A 21,449-nucleotide genomic window follows, 5' to 3' on the forward strand; every position below is an offset into this window, starting at 1 on the left:
CTACCAAAGTTTAGTCCTGCATCTACAGATTCTGCACTTATGTAGATACTGTAAACAGAGATTAAATGGAGTGTAAAAAGGAGTTCTCTAAGGAACTATTCTGGGTCCTTTTGATGTTTGATGATTTACAACTATAAAATCGCTTGAAAAACATATATTTTAAAGCTCCTCCTTTAAAATGTGGACAAACCTAAGTCAGCAGAGCCTTCCGTCTCTCAGTTATAAATTGATTTTATCTAAAGACGTGTTCAATTTCATTCTTAAAACCTACAAAATCTATCATAATGTGGTTTCTATTTAAGTGTTGTTTTGGTTTGCAATCTGGACACACTTGTAAAAGATGTATCTTGCTGCTCTAAGTCTGAACCGAAACACAGAGCACAAAATGTTCTTAAATTGGGATTTGATCTTTGAACTCTTAGTAAGCAGAGAAACACTGCTGAGGAGCCGACCTGAGCCACAAGTCACACGTGATTTATCAGCTCTCCCCACAAAGATCTTCATCGGGTTTACCATGTGTTTTATAGTTCTGTGGTATCAGAAAGCTTAATTGTACACTTTCTATCTTTTAACACCACAGCCTCACTCTATGAAAAACTGCCATCTAAAAATCCTTTTGACCAGCAGGGGCCTCTAGTGAACACTCGTAGCCTGGAGAAATGAACCAATTTTCAAAAACTACTTGCTGGAAATCCTTGCTGTCTGAAGAAATGCTTGTTTGCCCGTCACTACAGAGCAAGTCTTAGTGGTAGCAATCCCTAGCAGGACTCTGTCCCTGAGACAGGGGGCTGCAGTCCTAAGTTGTTTCCTCTGAGCTGAACCCCCTCTTTGAATTCCAAAGTCAACAGTCAGGGGCATGGATTTCCTCTCTGTTCTCCTCACACTATTGTCGGGAGATGAGAAAAAAGAAAAGAGGAGAGAGACAGGGAAGAAGCTATGTTGTGTTGATTGCCGTCCTTGTGCCGGCGGCTTGCCACAGCTGCTATTCTGGGGGCTTGTTTTTGCGTAGGGGGGAGCGCAAGAGAGAGAGAGCAAGTGAGAGGAAAGAGAGGAGAGAGATTTTGCTATGGTGCTGCAAAATGAGAAATGACACGGTTTCCCCAAACGTGGCGCCTCATCGGCCTGTTATGGATTAGTTAAGGCTGTTATTCTAATCTGTGCCCCTTTTCTTCACTGCCTCATTATGGAGCTGAGGTGCCAAGGCCTCATAGGGAGAATAACGTGGAGCCCTGTTAGGAGTCCTTAGGAAACATAGATGATGCCTTGTTGATGGAAGTCAGAGCAGATCTGACGGGGCCGAATGAAGCCAAGTTCCATCCATTTGTGATGTAAGAACTTAAATCCAATCACTGAACATGTTTGACCGTGGACAGCGAGAAATACGCAGCAGAACAAGGTCCTTTATACAGCCGAACGTCTTTGATGTCTGAAAAATGGAAATATGATGCAAAAGTGAAGCTTTCAATATTGTATACTGCACCGTGGCAGTGCTCTCTGTAGTGTGGATAGAGGGACATTTTCTGTCTAGTTCATAAAAAAGGGCTGTATTTCCTTTGAACTTAACATTTAATTAATTTCAAGCGAGTCAAAAATGCTACTTCAACTCAATTTCCCCATTTTTAACTTTGTAATTGACTCATTTGAATTTCAGCACGATCAACAAGGGCCGCTGATCACCACTTATCCTCTCATGCAGACAGGTGCAACATGTGTAACCCCTCGTAACCGCTCGTTAAAAAGAATATTTCAGGCCGTGCTTAATGGAAGAACCTCACACAAAGAGGAGGCACTTGTGGATTTACCTGGGAATTATCCGTGACACCGGGCCATTAAAGGGATCATATACGAGTCACATAAAGGACCGCGATTCATCCACTCCACCCCATCAGCTCAAAGGCCTTTCATTGAAAATGCTCAAGAGCGTTTCATCGCTGGATGAAAGACAATGTTGTACAGAGGACAAACAGTGCGCACAGAGCACACTGTAAATCAGGGGAAAGGGTCACGAGGGACACAAAGGTATTTTAACCTAGAGGGCGAGACAAGAAAGATTCTATTCTCCTAATGTCAAGGACCAAGTGTGAAAATACAACAGATTCCAAACATTTAAGAAGCTGTGTAAAATGTTGATAAAACACATTTGAAGGGTTAACTTTGAAAACAAACTTCCTCTGGGTTGAGGTCATAGAGTAAGGAATTCCTCCAACGGACTTATAGAAAAATACACACAGAACCCTTAATTCTTTCCATTTGATTCCTATGATTCTACAGAAGCTATAATTCATTCCATAATTCATATCTTGCTTAAATGTTCAGTTTAAGCCACCCTTGTTGTTAATAATTAACCTTCTTAAGCTTAGAACAGTCTGGATAAATGTCTCCTTTTGACCTCGAGGACAGTACGTCACATTTAATGCAACGTTATCTCACAATTTCAGAGTGACAACCTTAAAAGAAATATGTTTCATACTAAATACTTGCATTTGCAGATTTGCATATTTACTCCTTTTGTGTTCAGAAGTACAAACATCCTGTCATTAACAAACTCCCATTATACCATTTGTTCTGTGCCTGAATACAAAGCTCTCAACTTACACAAAAGAAGAAAACTAGGAGATGAAAAAAGGCCTTTGTGCCTCAGCTATACGTCGAAATGTGAACAGGAGGGTAGGTGCAAATTATAAATGAGCGTAATAGAAAACCTGGTGGGCCATAAATCACATCAGCAGACAGCATTATGCAAATATGTTTACGTGCGCCTGCTGACATCAGCAGCTCTGTACAAAATGTACAGCATGTTTTATTTATCTCCTGTCCCATTACATACCATGTGTTAGGTTTCACAAGTGCAAGAAGGGGTTGTGAGGGTGGGGGCAGAAATAGGGTGGCATGATAATGGAGAGGACCATCTGTGTGACCCTTTTCTTTAGCTGCACAGACTGAAATGTAAGGTTGGGTGAAGTAAAGATGTAAAGAGTACACACTCCCTGAGCTCAACACTACACATTCTGGTCATTTGGGAAATGCAGGTCAAAGCTACATCTCTACCGTAGAGCAAGGCTGTGAAGCAAAAGTAAGGCTAAAGTTACTTTCCCAAGTAGTTAATTACTTTCATAATGCAGAGACTCGGACAGTAATCCAGTTTGTTTTTAAAAGTAGCAACTGATAATTGTAACTAACGATTTTCAGTAACTTGCCCAACTCTGGATTGGCCTGAAAAATGGTTATCTAAAATGACTGGATAAGGGGCGCTTGTGGCCTAGCGATCTAAGTGTAACATACAGAGGCTACAGTCCTTGTCGCAGGGGTCTCAGGTTCGATTCCCGGCCGGTCGACCATTTCCTGCATGTCTTCCCCCGCTCTCTACTCCCCACATTTCCTGTCTCTCTTGAGCTGTCCTGTCAAATAAATGCAAAAAGGCCAAAAATATAACTTAAAAAAAATAAAATAAAGACTGGATAAATGTTGAGGCTGTTAGCTAAGAGTGTTGGAGAAATGTTGGAAATAACTAATAATAATAAACATGTTGTTTATTTAGCTAAAAGAAAGTGCTGTAAAATAGTGAAAATAATAATCTTATTGTTTTGGTTGAATGTTGAAATGGCATAAAACAATGGATGAACAGTTAAAAGTAATGGAAAAGCTGGATTAAATTAAAAGATTAGATGATTAAAAAAGCTAGTTTAAGAGCACAGCATAAGTTAAGTAACATAAATGGCTACAAGCAAATGATAAAAGGTTGAATGTACTAAAAATAACGAATAATAATAGCTAACAGTAAAAAGCTGACATTTTAAGCTAACAATAAATAAATGGTTCCAGTAGCCAGCTCAAAGTTATAGTGTCATTTCGCTAAGCTTCATAAATAGCTATGTTAGAGTAATGGATTCATTGTCAGAGAGGCTAACATTAATAGATACATGGTTGAAATAATTAAAGATATGGGATATAGTTCGAAAAAAGAAAAGAAAAACAGTTCAACTTGTTAGCTAGAAGTAATCAAATAATAGGTGAATTAGCTGACAGGGATCAAGAGGATAAAATCACATATAATTGCTACATTTACATGGAATTTGAGAAGAAGCATGCTTTAACATATATGAAAGTGAAAATAGCACAAAATGCTAACTTGGGAAAAATATACATTAACTTTCAAATCATTCAAAATTTGATTTATACAATCTGTTACCATTGACACATTATTGACATGTTATTAACATGATTTTAAGGTGTGTCTGATAAGGCTGCGGGGCTACGACCGACACAAAAGGCTGGTAGCACCGCGTCAGACAGACCAGATAGTTCAGCAGAAACAACTCTCCTTTAAGATATTAGTTAGTTTTTATTTGGCAGCATCCATCAAAACACGATTTAGTATCTTGGCCTTTGAATTGCAAGCAGAAGGACGTCACTCTGGATAATATAGTGTCCTCCTCAAAGTTAAAGGCTCTTTTCTGTCACTTATACTTTATTCTTTTGATCTGAATGACTGCTTGTCCAAAGCTTCTGAAAAGGAGTCAAAGTAATTTTCAACTCCCAGTCAAAACTCTGATGATTCAGTGCTCGGCTATCAGAAACTCACTGACTGTAACACTTTCTCTACGTCAAACAACCCAGAAGGATGTGACACCAAGTTACACCAACTCATCTGTGATGGCCATTAACTGCTGAAGCCTAATCCTATTTTTACCAGCAGCATGTAATCACAACATATACCCAGAGAAAGTCCAATCACATAACTTGTCTGCCATGATAAGACCAGTTTCAGAGTGGAGAGGAGCCTCAAACATGCCAGATAAGAACCAAACACGCTGTCACTCCAAAGCCAAAGCTCTTCACATCAATATCTGTTTCCAGTAAAGCACAACAAACCGGAGAACTGCCATGCAACCTTAACACTGACATAAGGATGCTTTCAAACTGCAAAAATGACTCCTTTCATAGTGAAAACTGCTGTCAGGAAAGATTACTTCTGGTCTAACATGCACGCTAATGGAACAGTAAATATCGGAGAGACTCAGAAAGCTTTTTATGCAGCTCACAGATTAGCCTCCTTATCTTCTGCCAGCCAAACACAGTTCAGAAATGACTACATGATTGAGCGTGCCATAAATATTGTTTTCGTTAAACCGAGCAACACATTGGATTTTTTTTTTTTAACGGGGAACAGTGCACACTTAAAAGCTTTCTTTACAAAAGGCACTGTGGTTTCTTCAGCAGCTCCCATCTGCGTCCTTGCAATGCCCCTAAAAATGACAGTCGGGCAGTGTGAGGTGGCTGCGCAGTGGGGAAGCGTACTTCAAAGCAGGCCATTTCATCTCCAGCGAGGCTGTCTGCCTCAAGTGGAGCATGAGATAAAAAAAAGAAAAGGAAAATGGAGAAAAAAATCAATACTCTATATCAGGATTTTTCCTTCAAGGTTTGTGCTGCTCTTTGTGACGGTACATCCAAGCCAGCATCTGAACTCTGACCCTATTATCTGTTGTGATATCGCAAAATTTCTTCAAAAATCTAAACAGTTTAAAAGCTTAAAAACATTGTATTCAAACTGTGAAGTTTTTGCCTTTATGATGAAAAGAATGCACAAGCTGATCGGTCGTCTGAGATTCAACTTTTCACCAGAGTTTAAATCGACAAGTGCAGCAAGCATGGTCAACACGGCTGCCGAACACTCTTTCATCAATAACCCAATAAACTTCTTCTGTGGTTGAAAAAGGAGCGTTGAACTCAAGTGTGAGATAATGTCAATAACACACACAGATAAAAAAAGACACAAACAAAAGAGAAGCTGCAGTTATGTGTTTGAGTCAGAGTACATCCAAAGAACAGTCTGAGGTTTGGGTTTGTCGAAGCGTTAAATAAGAAGACTGATACCACTCATTTGTCATTTGTTATAGTTTTGTATAATAGTGAGTAAAGTACCTCTGAAGCTGACTTGAAGGTTCTGTTTTGTTTAGTTATAATCAGAGGGGAACAATACTGGATTCAAAAAGCATGGTTTGAAACATATGAACTGTTGCCATAATTCAAATTTTACAGACAAAAACATTTTTAGAACAAGAAAAAAAGGAATGATGGGATCCAATCACAAAGCTTCATTGCCCTTCAACTTATTTATTGATGTACTGAACATGGAAAAAATCCAAAGTATTCAAACACAAAGTAAAGAACATGTACATCCTTTTAAATACTCAACAAAAGATATTCTATTCCAAAAATGCTGTGAACCGAGTCAGACTATACAACTTCAAATAAATAATCATTCTCATATTAAGAATTGAGAAAAAAGGGGCGGGAGGAAACAGTTTTTCATGCCGGACCATCAGCACAATTTGTTAGGACCAAATAATCATGAAGGAAAGAAAAGATTTTTCAACAATGGCTGGTCAGGCATGAAAAATGTCACCTCAACCCCACAGCAGCAAGTATCACAACTCATCTAGACTTAAATTTAACTTTTACAAGTAACACAAAGAAGGAATAGATAAACGAGAAAAAGCAGTCGCAAAGATAATTATATAATGCATAGCACACTGCTCATTAAGGGGAAGCATGACTAGTAATTGGTTTAAATGCCAAGCAGGATGCAGGTGCAGTTTTCAGTGCATCTGAGGCTCCACCGGCCTCCGTCTGTTTGTTCGAGATGAGTTAGATGTTGTTCCACAAACTCTTGCAACCAAATTTTGCTAAATGGAACTGCTTCACTGACCTTCCCCCAAAGTGAATAAAGCAATATACACCTTTTTACGATTTTAAAGACAGGTTATATGCATTACGTATATATATGAGTATGAAAAAAAAACTAATCAAATAGTTCAAAACTGTGGTTTATATCCATTCTTTACCACATAAATATATATCTATAATGTTTATATATAAAAAACAAAAACATATGTCTATAGTTTCTTAATACCTTTTTTTACGAAGCAAGACTATCTACAGACCAAACAACCAACAAATTTGATGCACTGTAATGCTAGTCCATGGGACAAGAAATCAAATATTTTAAACGGAAGGCAAACTTTAAAATTAAACTGTAAATATTCAAAATAAAAGTACCTTACATACTCCATAAAAGTAAAAAGAAACGATATATAAGATCACACTTTCCGATGAAGTCCAAACTAGAACCAAAAGAAGTCTGGCAAATACTCAACATAAAAAAGGACTTATTTACAGAGCTCAAAGCTCAGGAGTAATCCGTTCTATTCTTCAGACTAGTTTTTCTTAAGCTGCTGCCTTCACTGGCTGCCCTCATTCTTTCATACAAAGTATGTAAAAACCCTTATTGGTCAATATTAAGACAAAATCAGTCTAATGATATATCGTAGGTACACCACAAACACCATGAGATCCGTCTGAAGGGAATCCTTTAGGAAGAACTGATTTTAGATCCCCCCGTTGACCTTGTAGATTTCTCCATTACGTTATAATTTTGCATGCACTTTAAGCGAAAAAAACTTTGTTTTTTTGTCCGTTTCCAAATCAAATCGGAAAGCGAGTCGCTAGTCAGAACAATCAGGATGACGGGGGGACCCACAGATGATTTTACAAATGAAACCAGCACTGCCATTGATTCTATAATCTAAAGATAATACAAAGATCTCAAAAGGTATCTTTTACATCATAAATCTCCCCAGAAATTTCAACCACTGCAAACTTTCCTGTAAAGTTCAAAAGCTCACAAGGTGTCATATGAAGATATTTCTCAAAGTATCCAAGTCAAAATATTTTGTTCCAGGTCCAGTAAAAAGTTTCTCCAAATTTTTCTTTTTATAAAAATAGATGCTTTTTAAACCCACATCAAAGAGGTTCTTAGCTCTTTGGCAAGGTACTGCTTTAAGAATTTTTTTTTTGTCTTTTATCCGTTAAGTTTACAATAAGCAACATTATGCAGCCAACCAATAACCAACTTATATTACAATGAACGGAATACTTACAAAATCAACTAAACTGCAAAGAGTTCAAAAGAAGTACTTGCTAACCACTGAAGGCATAACGCACCTAAGGCAAAAAATCAGGACACAGATTAATACAAAGAAAATCACTACACAAACCTTACAAGACTTACTGTTTCAAAGCAGATGTGCAACAAAATGACAAAACCTATAGTAACGTTTTTTAACGATGGTCCATCTGTCAAGACAGCAAGAGAATTCAACATCACAGGCATTCAGACCTGCAGGATTTTTTTCTTGTTTTAAAGTATATTGAGAAGATTCAAAGCGTAGCAATGAAAAGAACAAAAATAAATCACATTGTTGGACGCTAAATATTGTTTTTCTTCGTAACACTGATTTACAAAGCTGTTTTTACTAATGTAGAAAGTTACGGTCGATGCGCTTCCATTTTCTGTTTCCATTTTCTGCTGAGTTTTCTAGAAACAATCTCAGTGGGTATTAGGCTTTGTGTGTTTTGTTGGTTTTGAACGAGACTTGCAGCACTCTGTCCCCGAGGCGGTATCCGTTCAAGCTGGCGATGGCCACAGCCGCCTCGTCGTAGTTTGTCATGGTGACAAAACCAAATCCTTTGCACTTGTTTGTGTTGAAGTCGCGGATAACCTTGACGTTTGTGACGGCACCAAACGGCCCAAACATCTGCCAGAGGATGCTTTCATCTGCATCCGGAGCCAGGTTGTAGACGAAGATACACCAGCCGGTGCCCGCGTGCCCCGGGATGTTGATGCCAGCCAGGCTGGTCACCCCGTCGATGGCCATGGGCGAGAACCTGCTGTAAGTGGAGAGAGGTAACAGTTTCAGGCAAGAGCCAAAATGAGCACAAAACAGGCAATTTCAGAAGACATGAGATCATGCAAACAAGTCTAACAAAGTCTGACAAGTGTACAGAGATCTTTATGAGCAGTATTTTTGTTCCTACAGTAAGAAGTCACGCCCTACTTTGACTCAGAAATCTCTTTTATTAAACATTAGATCATCAGAGTATTCCTTCAGGAGAAAACCTTCTCCAGCTGAGCCGTATGTCAAGATGTCTGCTGTGTTGAAAAAAGACAGGAAACGCTGAGGTGTCATTGTTCCTGGACTGCACACAAACCGGATCTCACATCAGATCTAGAAGTGACGACCAGCTTTCTACACGTTCTGCTCTTTTTGGGCTCATGATGTGCCTACAAAGACCCGAGTGAAAAGCATTTATCCAAGAACAGAAGGTGCCAAATTAGAGTAAGTACCACATTTAAGCTGAAAACGGTGCCAGACCTGAAATAAAGAGTCACGCAGAAGCCCTAGCTTTTGGTAAATGTGGTTTTGCAGTTTGATGAAACAAAATTCAAAGTGCATGGAAAGCCTATGAATTATTGCAGCAGGTGTCACATAAGATTAGCTGCTCCAGTTGGCCTCTCAGGGAACATCCACCATGACAGGTGTGCTCCCAGCATCAAGGACACGCAGAGAGATTTGGCAACCAAGACGTCAGCCGATGAGCCGGGCAGAAGAGAAAATCACAAGTCTATTGTCGCCCGTGATGGGCCTTTGAGCTTTCAGGGGATTGGACTTCAATCATACTCGAGGAAGGCATTCTTATAAAACTCAACTTAGACAAACTGGTATCCTGGCGAATCCTGAAAGCTGTCTGACGCAACAAAGTTTAAAACAGGACAGGGCTGTCCATAATAGATCAAGGTAAGAGCAGGAAGCTCAAAATACAAGTATGCAATTTTGTGCAATAGCAAGTAAGAGACTGAGGAATTCTGTCCTTTGTTATGTAGACAAGCAGTGGAGACAACGCTTTAATCTAGACATGTTGTGACATAATGCTGAGATTAAAGCTTTTCAGCACATCACTGTCACTAACCTGATTTTAGGCCGAGACACATTAAACTGCATTGGACTGATAATTTAAAACACCACCGACACAACCTGCTTGTATTAAACACAAGACATATGAAGTATGTTTATGAACAACACGGCCATGAAATATTTTAACTGTCTCACTAGAAAATGACTGCTGGCTTGAGTTGTGTTTTTTCTCTTGATCTCTTGATCCCATTACTACAGTTTCGTTTGTTTTTGTTTGTTCCTTTATATTATTTTCTTATTTTAACAGTCTAGTGTGATGCCCTTGTTTTGCTCAACTGAATGTTGACTAAGGAGCCAAACACAGATAGTAGATGATATATTACATTTAAGGTATGAAAACATTTTGATGGTATGATAGTAATTCTTTTTATTGAAAATGTTTCACTTTGAGAAAAAGCTATATAAAACAGTCTGTGTGACATTCACCGTTCTGTAGTGTTTTTAAATGTTTGAGTAGTTAAGTAACTGCATTTATCCACATATAAGTGTAAGCCTGAAAAATCAGGGATGATAATCACCAGAACAGAAGCAACATGACATGATCATACCACCTAAGCCACAGCATGACATTATTTCCATTTCAAATATATTTTATATTCTCTTGAGATTAACAAATATAATAAATATAAAATATGATGGAATTTTTTTTTTCCCCTTTTAAACTGACCTACATGTCCCCAAAGGAAAAGTTCAGTCATTGTTCAGTACCTCTAAGTTTTCAGTCTGTTCTTCTAATCTAACTTATGAGTGTTGCAATAAGATAACAGACCTGCTATAAGTGCTGCATGAACCTGACAAACTTCAAATGCTGCTCATCTAAAACGTGTATTAAAAGCTACTTAAGTGAATGAAAACATGTGTTAGCTGCTGTGCTAAAACTGTTGTTTTCAGTGTAGTAATTTGTAAAAAATAGTCATGCACTCATTCGGCAACTTTAAAAGTAAATTTGTATTAAATTCAAATAATCGATGTACTTACAGTCTATCTCATTGTGTAGGTTTTTTTTATTTTCAAATCAGCTTTTCAAATCAGTTTGTGTCTTTTGTTATTGTTATGTTCAGAGTCAGATGTGATGTCATGACTGTGATTGTTGAAGCTGTAACAAAAGTAGTTTTCTGTATAAAAAGTGTTTCTATCCATTACTAATAACTCCAGCTGATGACACCAGTAGTAAAGGCATCACCATTTAGCCGCAGGACAAAAGTGAGTATTTATGCATTTTAGTATCCGCATGTTAAATTTCATTCACGTCCTTTATGTTGACACATAATATATTACACACCCAGCTGCACTCTCAGGTCTTCTTACATTCACCTCACTACGCCGTCCGCCAGCTTGACCACCATGGGGTCCAGAGCCTTCAGCTGGTCTGCCCCCCGCCTCTGGAACTCCCTCCCACCAGACATCCGTAACATCAACTCTCTTTCCATTTTTAAATCACATCTTTTTAAACTGTCATATTCATTCTGATTAGACCTCTTCACTGCATTGAATTTGATCCTGTTAATTTGATATTTGTTTTTATTAATTGCACTGTATCATGCCTTGTTGATTTTATCAGCTTAATTTTTATATTGTTTTTTTAAACTCTGCCCTGTACGGTGACCTTGAGTGATAAGAAAGGAGCCTTTTAAATTACATTATAATTATTATAGTTATTATTATTATATTGAATATATGTTCTCTCTGTGATGTGTTGTATTTTGTTGAGGCAGAGGAAAGACTGTCTCAGGTCAGAGGAGCAGTAATCTTAAGTGACACTGTTCACCGGTTTGTTCTTGGAGCTCGGTTGCACAAAGTCTACCTCTCTGCACTCTGCACACATGCTCAATATTTACCTCGTCACATCCTGGTAAAACAAATAGCCTGACACCGACTGGATTATGCATGTATGTTTGTTTGTAAAGGAAGAACTGATGCAGGCACACAAAAGCTTCTTTGAATTAAATCAAGGCTACCTTATGCAGTGTTAACTACTTACGCAATGCTGCCAAGAGCCCATACAGGAAAAAATAAACAAAAGGAGAAAAAATATATCCCAGCATGTCCCTCATGTTAGGTCTGAATTTCCCTCAGGTTCAATTAAAGCACAAAATCTATTTACCTTTTGACTCCATAGGCCATGTTCAGCAGATTGTCCAACCTAAGAAACACAAACAGCAGCACACAGATGCATTAATGTGATTATAAAGAAAGCTTTTTATGAGGCTGATGATGCTTTTGGACAGGATGACAGAGATGAGTAATACTTCTGATATCGTTTACAGTCAGGTGATTCCCCAGACTGTGTCCTTATTAACTTGCTGACTGAACTTGTTTATCAGTACTCAACCTACACAAACAGAGCCTGCAGGAGACTGACAGTTTATGAAGAAAGAGCAGGCTAGGCGAGAATATGCAGATTATAGTTCCGCAGGTTCGTCTCCACATTTACAGCCCAGAGTCGACAAAATTTTCCTAAAAAAGCCTAAATTATTAGACCATCTAGTGATTTAGCCACCAGTGTATTACTCATCTCATTTATGTATTTGTCAAAAGTCTGCTAAAAATGTGTCACAGGCCAGAATCTGCTACAGGAGGAACACAGCAAAGTTGGAAATGTGGAATGGGGATGAATTATTCTGTCCAGAGTATTGATGAGCTCCATCACAGAATATTTTCAGAATACTGCTGTGAGACTATTTAAATGCTAATTTCAAAACGCCTCAGACATCACAAGCAGCATTAACTAGACTTGGCCCTAATCAGATTGTTTTTTTTTTGGTGTGCCCCTTTTACCTGAAGCGTTGTGCCTGCTGTGCGAGGGGTCCTGGGTACCTTCGATTGGGTGACTGATACAGCTGGGACAGCAGGGCCTGGCTGGTCTTCTGGCTCGGGTTGTTCGCAAACTTGACTGTGATTGGTTCGGTGGCACCTGGCGGCTTCTGACAGTTCAGACCTTTGATGGCCTCCTCGGCCTCGACTCGCCGGTCAAAACGAATAAAACCAACTCCTCTGGAGACGCCTGGGAGGAGATAAACAAACCAGCTGTATTCTGAGTTTGTCTTTAAATTCATGAAAACATTGTGTGATTGAATGCAGCGTGAACCTCTTTGTGTTTTTATGTTATTTAAACTCTTCGGTCGAAAAACTTTGTTTTTTTTAAACTTGTACATTTGCACCTTCACAGCCATGCACTGCAGTAGGTACAGATCATTCGAAACGCTGAAAAGCAGAACATTTAAATGTATTATGATGGCTGAGTTTGCTAGACCAGGTGTGTTGTTTAAGTTTAAATGAGCAAAATGAAATGTCTTCTGACCAAAATAAAGACAAATTGTACAAATGAGTTATACATTCTGAATGTTTCTCCATCCATTATTCACAGTAAAAGTGAATTTGATTGTTTTACAAACATGAGAAGATGCTGGAAATTCAGACTGAAACACCAGAGGCTGAAGAACAAACACACACAAGAAAAGAAAAAAAGGACAGATGAAAATACCAACAGCATAAGAGAAACGTGCAGCGAGACAAAGAGGGAGGAGGAAAGGTGAGCCTGTACTGACTGAGCACCAGAAAGAAGCGTCCCATCAAAGGAAAGTCGTGTCGAGCAGAAAGATCGAGACCAAGAGAAAAAACACGCACAGACAACCCAGGTGACAGAGAGAGGTATAGAAAAGAATGACAATAAAAACAAAATAGGTGACTTTCATTCACAAGCTAACATTATCAGAGGTATTATCTACATATGTTTGTTTTGTAGTTAAGCTAGCTGTTTAAGGTTTGAAGCAAAATGTCAAAAGTTGAACAGGTTGTGTTTAACAGATTGAAGTTTGTTTATTTATTACCTCTGATTGCAATTTGGGACATCAGCGCATGTTTTTTTTCGCTCTCTGTCTTGTTTGTCTTCCTGCTGTCATTCAGCCTTCAGCGTCAGTGTTCACCAGGTCAAAGAGTTGTCCATCACTGTCGCACTCACAGTAGTCCACTGAACCACTTAGCTTTTTGTTGTTTGTTTTGTTTTCCTAAATAATTACATTTCTCACAAAGTCAGTCATTTTGTGATATCTGAAACATTTCCATAATACTTGTGTTTTAAAAACTAGAGACCCATTGTATTAAATTGCATAAGCATTGAGGCACCTGTTAACTTCTCAGCAATAACAGGTTGTTACTCTGCTTTGTAATTCCTCCCTAACTTACATTTCAGTTTCCAGTGCTCCATTAATACCAGAGTGAAACTCAAAGTGAATTCTCCTGAAGCAACAGGATTCATGTGCTGAAAATAAAGACCAGCGTTCCCATCGTGCATGCCTGGAGGGATATTATGAGTTTCCACAGCACGGAGCTGTTGGGAAATGCCTCTGTGAAAGATTCTGTTGATCAGTGTTTCATGAGGGTTCTGCTCCACATGACAGTTTGGAAATAGAGAATATAACTGCTCTAAGTGCATTTCATTTCCTGCCTGAAACGGGCATTGCATGTACACCTTGGGGATGGGAATAGAAAGGGGCTGAAAGCAAGAGACGGTAAGTACAAGGAGAAGGAGACTGGATGGAAAACGAAAGAATAAAGCAATGAGATTGGCTACTGTACGCCCAGTTCCTATGTGAGCATATTTATGAACACCTAGTAGAAAACTGTGATTCTGGAGGCCCGATTCGACCACCACTGATTTATTTTGCAGGCCTGGCTGTGTTTTTTATTCCAGAAGGAGAAAGAAGGGGGAAAAAGCCATTGTCATGTCCTACTCACCGGTCACCTGGTCCACCAGTATGCGTGAGGTAATGATGCGTCCATACTGAGAGAAGAGCTGCTCCAGTTCTTTCTGAGTCATGGTTTTTGGCAAGCCACTGACGTACAAATTTGCATCTCTGATGGAGGCGGAGCTTGGACGCGCGTAGGAAACCTACAGGTGGAGACATGAGCAACTGTACATTATTATGACAGATACAAACTGTAGCAATGCACTCAGAAACCTCTCCTCAAAGTTGAGTTAGATCAGGGTGAGCTGTTTACCCCCTTTTATGTTACACTTATAAGATGAGAAGCAGAGAGAAACAAAGACTACCCTGTGGTTACTTTACCTAAAGAAACACTTAAATGCAGAGCATGTGGTTTTATGTGTGTGAAAAACTGCTCATTTAGTTTTTAATCACATATTATAAAAAAATAGCTCTTCGATAAAATATGTATACCACACTTAATTATCAATCACAATGTGTCCATCTGCATGAATACCGACGCAGACTGATTATACTGAATGAAGAAATGAAATCATTTTTCTTGAAAGGCAAACAGTTGATATTGATAGCACTTACAGTTTTGTCTCTGTACAAAGTGAAATAAAAGCCTGTGTTATGACAGTCAGACTCTGAGGTGTCTTGAGACTAAAAAAGCAAACATTGATGGAGATCTGTGTAAAATGAAGCTGTTAACAGGTATCGATAGAGATGCTCTTACAAATGTACTACGCATTTCAGTTTTTATCATTGTTTCTAAAACAACCTTGCAATTACAACAACATGCTGCAATATTTGTCTTCTCCCCGCCCTGTTTGTCTTCCTGTAATATTTATGGGCGGTGAGGAATCAGTCCTCCAGAGGGAAAGTTAAACTGGTTCATTTCTGTCCATCATCTCAGTTGGAAATGTGACAGAGATGGATGCAGCATCAGGGCCCGTCTAGACGGCACTCACTTAAAAATAAATTCATAATTTCCTGATACGGCTACAGACACCAGAGGGATGTGGCTGCCTCTTAAAACCGATCTCATCCAGTCTCCTCCTGAAAGTCTGGAGATGAGAGGAGAGCCCCCAGCGCCCGGACGGATAAATATGCAGCATGAATCAACATTTGTCCATAAACACAGCCAGGTAATAGAAAACAGAGAGAGGGAGACCAGAGAGTCCTCCACCAGGTCCTGTGGATCAATACATCATTACACCCCTGAGTAGTCAGAGTCATTTTTTTCCCAGTGCACCGTCCGATTTTCAGTCATGTCGACATTTATACAATAACATGCAGGAGGAACCCATGCAGACTAAATTCGGGAGCCGATGGGTTCAGGATGGCTGTGTGGAGGATTGATACGGAAAATCACAGAGAGGGACACCAGAAAAAAACTGTCTGTTGGCTCTACTGTCAATTACCTGAATAGCACCAGCGCTGTATTTAATTACAGTCTTAAATTGTCCTATAGCAGGTCCCTCTCTGCAGTCTTATGCAATGGATGGTATGAAAAGGACTTACTCACTTTAATTAAACCTTCAAAAAGGGATTCCTTTTTGTGCTCTCAGATCGATAAGAGCTCCACTCGCTCACCCCACCTCTCTCACACTCGCCCAGCTCCTACCCTGAAGGGAAGGCTGACAAAGCGAACGTGAAAGCTAAAGCTCCCTGCCCACAGCCAGGCTACTCCCTCGCTTCTCCTCATCCATCCCTCCCTCCCTCCCTCTCTCCCTGCCTGCCTGCCTGCCTGCCTGCCTGCCTGCCTGCCTGCCTGCCTGCCTGCCTGCCTGCCTGCCTCTCTCCCAGTCTCACCTTCACACTTCATTTAATGCTAATGTTTGCAAAGTATATTCCTCTACCTCGCTGGGTTTATTTGCACTTCTGACAGGGCGGCTAGAGGATTTTGGATGTGTGATATATATATAAAAAAAAATGTTGCCATGTTCTACTTTCAGAGGTATGAACTGAGAATGAGGTGAGGAGAAAAAGAAGAGTGCTGTTTGATTCAAGAATGAAGAGGTAAGGCTCATAACACGCCTCATCGTCAGCTGTAATATTCAAATGTTAAATACAGAAATAACCTAGCATGCAGCTCACAATTTGGTGCTATTCAAACATGAATTTTCTATCACTAAATGTGATTTTTGCTCACAGACATTTTCAGTAATACCCCTCCGCAGATGTGACAAGGAATCTGGCTTGCTCCTTGTAAGACCACTGCAAAAATATCACATCTTATAATCTGGCTCCACCATCCACAAATCCTGCAGCGCTATACGAAGCAAATGAGGTTTTCCAGCAGCACATTGAGTGCTACACTGCCTGATGAATGCTAATGGCAGCCACCTCCCTGTAAAGACATACAGCAGTGCTACAGCACATGCAACCATAGAAACAGTTCTGCTCTACTTGAGGCCCAGGCAGAGCTGCATGTGCCCAGATTAACAATAGGCTCCCTTTCCACCCCACATTTCTCCAGCCTCATTATGCCTCGACTCCAGCCCTGAGAGCCGGTCTTGAGCGGCATGCCTCGGGTTTTTGCTACCAGTCATGAATGGTAACGGATTTCAGTGAGTGAAATATGACTGCCTGATTAGGTCGCTCTCTGGAGATAAGGATGAACATGTCGGCGCCTGTTAGCCTGAAAAAGAAAAACACGCATCACATCTTACCTTGATGGTTTTGGTCTGAAGTCTCAAGCCATTTAAGGTGTTGATGGCTTTTTCTGCGTCCTTGGGGTCCACATAATTCACAAATCCGTATCCTAGGCTCTGCCCTGCAATTACAAGACCAGAAGAGAAAAACTTAATAGAAAGTAATCTCTAAAGACAATGACACAGACATTAATACATACAGACAAAACTGCCTTACAAGACTGTCTGGGCACGAATCTGATGGTAAAAATCACTGCATAGGTATTATGGGTAAGCATATTATACTGTACACAGCACACAATAAGATTTTTGGATATTCTAAAAATCTGACAGAGAAACCTGTCAAAGCTACAAAAACACACCAGCAATGCTTCAAGGCCAGGTAAAAAACTTATTTTACGCAGTGAGCTCTGCAGCGCAGGTCTGCACTGTTATTGAAGAATGTAAAAGGTCTTAGCCTGTTATGAACTATCAGGTAACATCTGATAGGTTTATATTCTGCACAGAATCTCAAAAACACTAATTTCATTACACTGAAGGTTATAGATTTTTCTCAAAACCCCAGTGAACAGAATCAAAGCAGCCTTACTCAAAAGTTAAGTCCCAATAGCACAAGGATACAGCGATGAACAGTGAATCTTTATCTTTTATTTGGCACAGCTTAAACACAGAAGTTGTAAGCTCATTTCTAACTAACATCTATTAGCCAAACCACTACAATAAAGTCTCAAAATTACTCTTTAGACAGACATCTTAAATTAAAAACGACAGGCAATTGCTCTGCTTTCACAGCAGCTCATCTCTGACACAGTGCGGCAGCCGCGGCTCAATGCGTTCCCCTCCCTCCGCAGTTTATCTCTAAAATGTACAATAGATTGACACCCACTCTTTATGTGCACAGAGGCAATTCAATTTCCTCCACCCACACTGCTGGGTCTCTCTGCAATTCCACTGCCGGTCAAGTTCACCAGCTTGAGCTGCTTCAGCATATTAAAACTGCACATAAACAACTTGGGATTTATTGAAGACTTTATGTGATTAATATATTCACTGGGCTAATTTCATGTTAAATAAATGATTCAACATGCATGGATGTAGTAGTGGGAAATCCACAAGGTCGCCACTTGTCCATAACCAAAAAAATAAATTACTTATTTTATTTTTTAATCACTTTAAACTCAGATGGTTTTCTCAGGTAATTCTTGTAGGCCACATTAGCTTTAACATGCTGCACAATGTGAAGAATATGTGATACATAAATTAAATATACATTCTAAGCAAGTGTGTGGTAACAACTGCTTTGTGCATTAGCAAGGAAAATTTAAACACACAGCTAAGTGTCAAATTATTGCTTGCAGCACTGAGCTCCATCTGAGCCTCCTATATGCAGCCATACTGTCTTTATCTATCTTAGCACCATGAATCACTGCTCTCATGGGTTGTTCTGCGGTGATCAAATAAAGTTCATAAACTTAATTTCACCTTGCATCTGTGGGACTGTTAAAGCCAGGAGAAACATGCCGAGCCTTTGAAATGAGCTGGTAAAATGACACTTTTACTTAGGCCTGGAGGGCAAACCCCCCACTCGCCTTTCTGTGTTCTACAGCAAACGCTGTATGTGGGCACGCCACACCCCTATGGTGATGTCTTCCTATGGAACGTCAAGTATCGGCAACATCAATGTTCATGACTGGGAGGCCTTTCACAGGTTCCATTACAAACAACTTGCTCACTTTCAGTCGTCATCAAGGAGAAGAGGAAACATGCTGTGATGCACTTTCAAACAGAGAGCTGCACCCAGCTTCCAGTTAAAGACGAGTGCTGCCCATAGTGGGAGGAAAAAACGACAACAAGGCTAAGCTGCTGCAGCAGCAGCAGCAGCAGCAGCCAAGGCGAGAACATTTAAAGCAAAGAGAAAGCATGCATCTCTCTGGTGATTACTTAACATCTGATGTAGCACCAGCACACAGATGTAGGCTGGCTTAAATCCATTGCCACAGGGCCAAGGGAGAGACAAAAGCAACACAGTCTGGAGGGGATAGGATTTTATGTAGAGCCGAAATTGAAATCAGAGCATCGTTCCTGCGAAATGACTTGGAGGCTTTGAATAACATTAAGGGCCCAATTTCTCCCCCAACTGAGTCTTAAGTCAGTTTTTCTCGTCCCAATTCAAGCTTTTATCAGATGAAAAGGATTTTTGAAAATGCTAGTTTAACAGCTTCATTTATTATAGACTGCTGGTTGGATGCTCTTCATGTGCATCAAGCCGTACTGAAACATACCATCAGAAAGCCTTTTAGTAGCTGCAATGACAAAAACTAGTTCTGAGCAGTAGGCATCAATCCTCTTTTCGGATTTAGTGCAAGGATTTCAGAGCTTCAAAGTCCTTCATGTAGCAAACATGAACAAACAGCTCAAACTTAAAATGTGACAAATGGTGAAAACGTCAGGAACCAGCACACTGAGCATAAACCAGCAGACACTAGAAAAACGTCTTTAGAGCAAGCATGGTAGCCAGTCATGATACGTTCACTTAAACTACTCAACTAATCACATTTTCACTATCATGATTTGAGAGTCTCCAATAAACACATTGTGAAAGACTGAAGTTATCGTTCTAGAAGAAAAGGTGTTTTGTGTAAACAATCGATACTTTCTCACTTATGTGCACATTTGGTGTTAGTGGCTGGATGGAGGCTGGTGTTTAATGGTCATGCTTTGAAAATATTTTGATGCAGTCAAATAAAGCCACAGCTAGCTATCAGCTACCCTCAGATTTAAAGGGGCCAATTTAGCAGTGAAAAGCAAAGCATTAGGATTTATTGAAAACACAGGTACTTTGTAAAACATGTAGAACAGCAAATGAACAAAGAAACTGAGATAAATAATACGCTCTCTTAAATATTTGTGTATTCATTGCACTTTAAATTGTATTGCAATATTGAACCATGTCATTGCATTTTACATGTTTTTCTCTTCTTGTGCAGGCCTTGTTTTCACCAAACACACTCAAGTTGGAATTTGGAATTGATAGTGTCTCATTGTTGAGATCACAAGTGCTAATTAACATCTGACTGTAAATTCTTCTGATGAAGAAACTAGAAATTTAAAATATTTCTCAAAAGAATACAAATGTTCTCTTCTGTTACGTTTTTTTTTGTGTGTTCTCCACTGGGTTCAGTTGATTCTCTGTCCTGAACTGCTAAAGTAATATCTGGTTTGACATCTTCTGTCTGCCTAAATTCATGTGAAAGCAGCATAACTGCTCTACAAATGTATGTGTAAAATGTCTGGTGTGGTCAGACACACTAGTGTTCTCAAAAGAAGTTCTTCAATGCGGCATTGCTTGTGTGTTGATATCTTGAAAAAAACAAATAAAAAAAAAAGACTCCTCAAATTTTTTAAAGGTTTCTACTGCAAGCTAGAGGGAGATAAGAACTCACTCAACCAGGTTAAATTTTTACGTCACACTGGTGAATAAAAATTGGTGTTTGTGATCTCCATCTGCACTTTATTTGCAAATTAGCTGCACCTTTTAAATTATTGATTGTTCTTTGCTCATTGTCTGTAAATCTGCTCTATACCGTGTATTACTTATTTTGACGTGTGCTGCCGACCTCTTGGCCAGGTCACCCTTGTGAAAGAGTCTTGATCTCAATGGGTTTCATCTGGTTAAATAACGGTTAAATAAATAAATAAAATAACACATGCAAATCCTTGGATGTGCACAACTGTCTGATGCTCCAATGAACGAAGCTACACAGACATAGATACACATGAAGCAGACGGTTACATCCAAATCAGCAGCTTGGATTCCTCTTCCAGGACAGGAACTATAACACACCAAACAAACTACTCTAGACACAATCACTATACAATCTAAGGTAGCATGGGCAACATCAGAGAAGTGTTATTTCCACACAAAGACAGATCATTTTTAACAGTTACCTTTAAAGAGAACTGTTGCCTTAACATGCTGTTAAAAAAAAAAGTAGGATCCCAGGAAACCAAAATCTTGACAGAAATTTTTAACTACTGGCCTAAAATAGCAGAGCCAGTGTGATGCAGCTTATTTAAATGTACGATTTAATCTACTTTAACCACTAAGAACATCTAAATTTACAAAACCCTGAACTATTTTCAAATCCCTGTAAACAACTTACTTGTGCCAAAAATCTTAATCAACATGAAAGGAAAGCCAGCCTACAAGGTCAAGCTTTCTAGTTGAATCTACTTCAATCTGTTTCTCTGCTTTAAAGAAGAGGTTT

General features: G+C 39.4%; 1 protein-coding gene across 6 annotated transcripts in view; it reads right to left on the reverse strand.

Annotated features, from left to right (window-relative positions):
- Positions 1 to 6,094: 6,094 nt before the first annotated feature.
- The window catches only part of elavl2 (ELAV like neuron-specific RNA binding protein 2), a 40,234-nt gene continuing 24,879 nt past the window's right edge, over positions 6,095 to 21,449 (reverse strand). For 4 of the 6 annotated variants that reach the window (XM_034677056.1, XM_034677055.1, XM_034677057.1 and 1 more), the window contains 5 exons: positions 17,200 to 17,303; positions 14,553 to 14,706; positions 12,594 to 12,819; positions 11,920 to 11,958; positions 6,095 to 8,730 (listed from right to left, as the gene is read on the reverse strand). In XM_034677056.1, coding sequence (XP_034532947.1) covers positions 8,400 to 8,730; positions 11,920 to 11,958; positions 12,594 to 12,819; positions 14,553 to 14,706; positions 17,200 to 17,303 — 854 coding nt within the window. In that variant the 3' untranslated portion in view covers positions 6,095 to 8,399. The remainder of the gene's footprint in view (positions 8,731 to 11,919; positions 11,959 to 12,593; positions 12,820 to 14,552; positions 14,707 to 17,199; positions 17,304 to 21,449) is intronic. The other 2 variants (XM_034677058.1, XM_034677061.1) reach the window with 1 other exon arrangement.

This window comes from Notolabrus celidotus, chromosome 23, assembly GCF_009762535.1.
Source record: "Notolabrus celidotus isolate fNotCel1 chromosome 23, fNotCel1.pri, whole genome shotgun sequence".
NCBI lineage: Eukaryota > Metazoa > Chordata > Actinopteri > Labriformes > Labridae > Notolabrus > Notolabrus celidotus.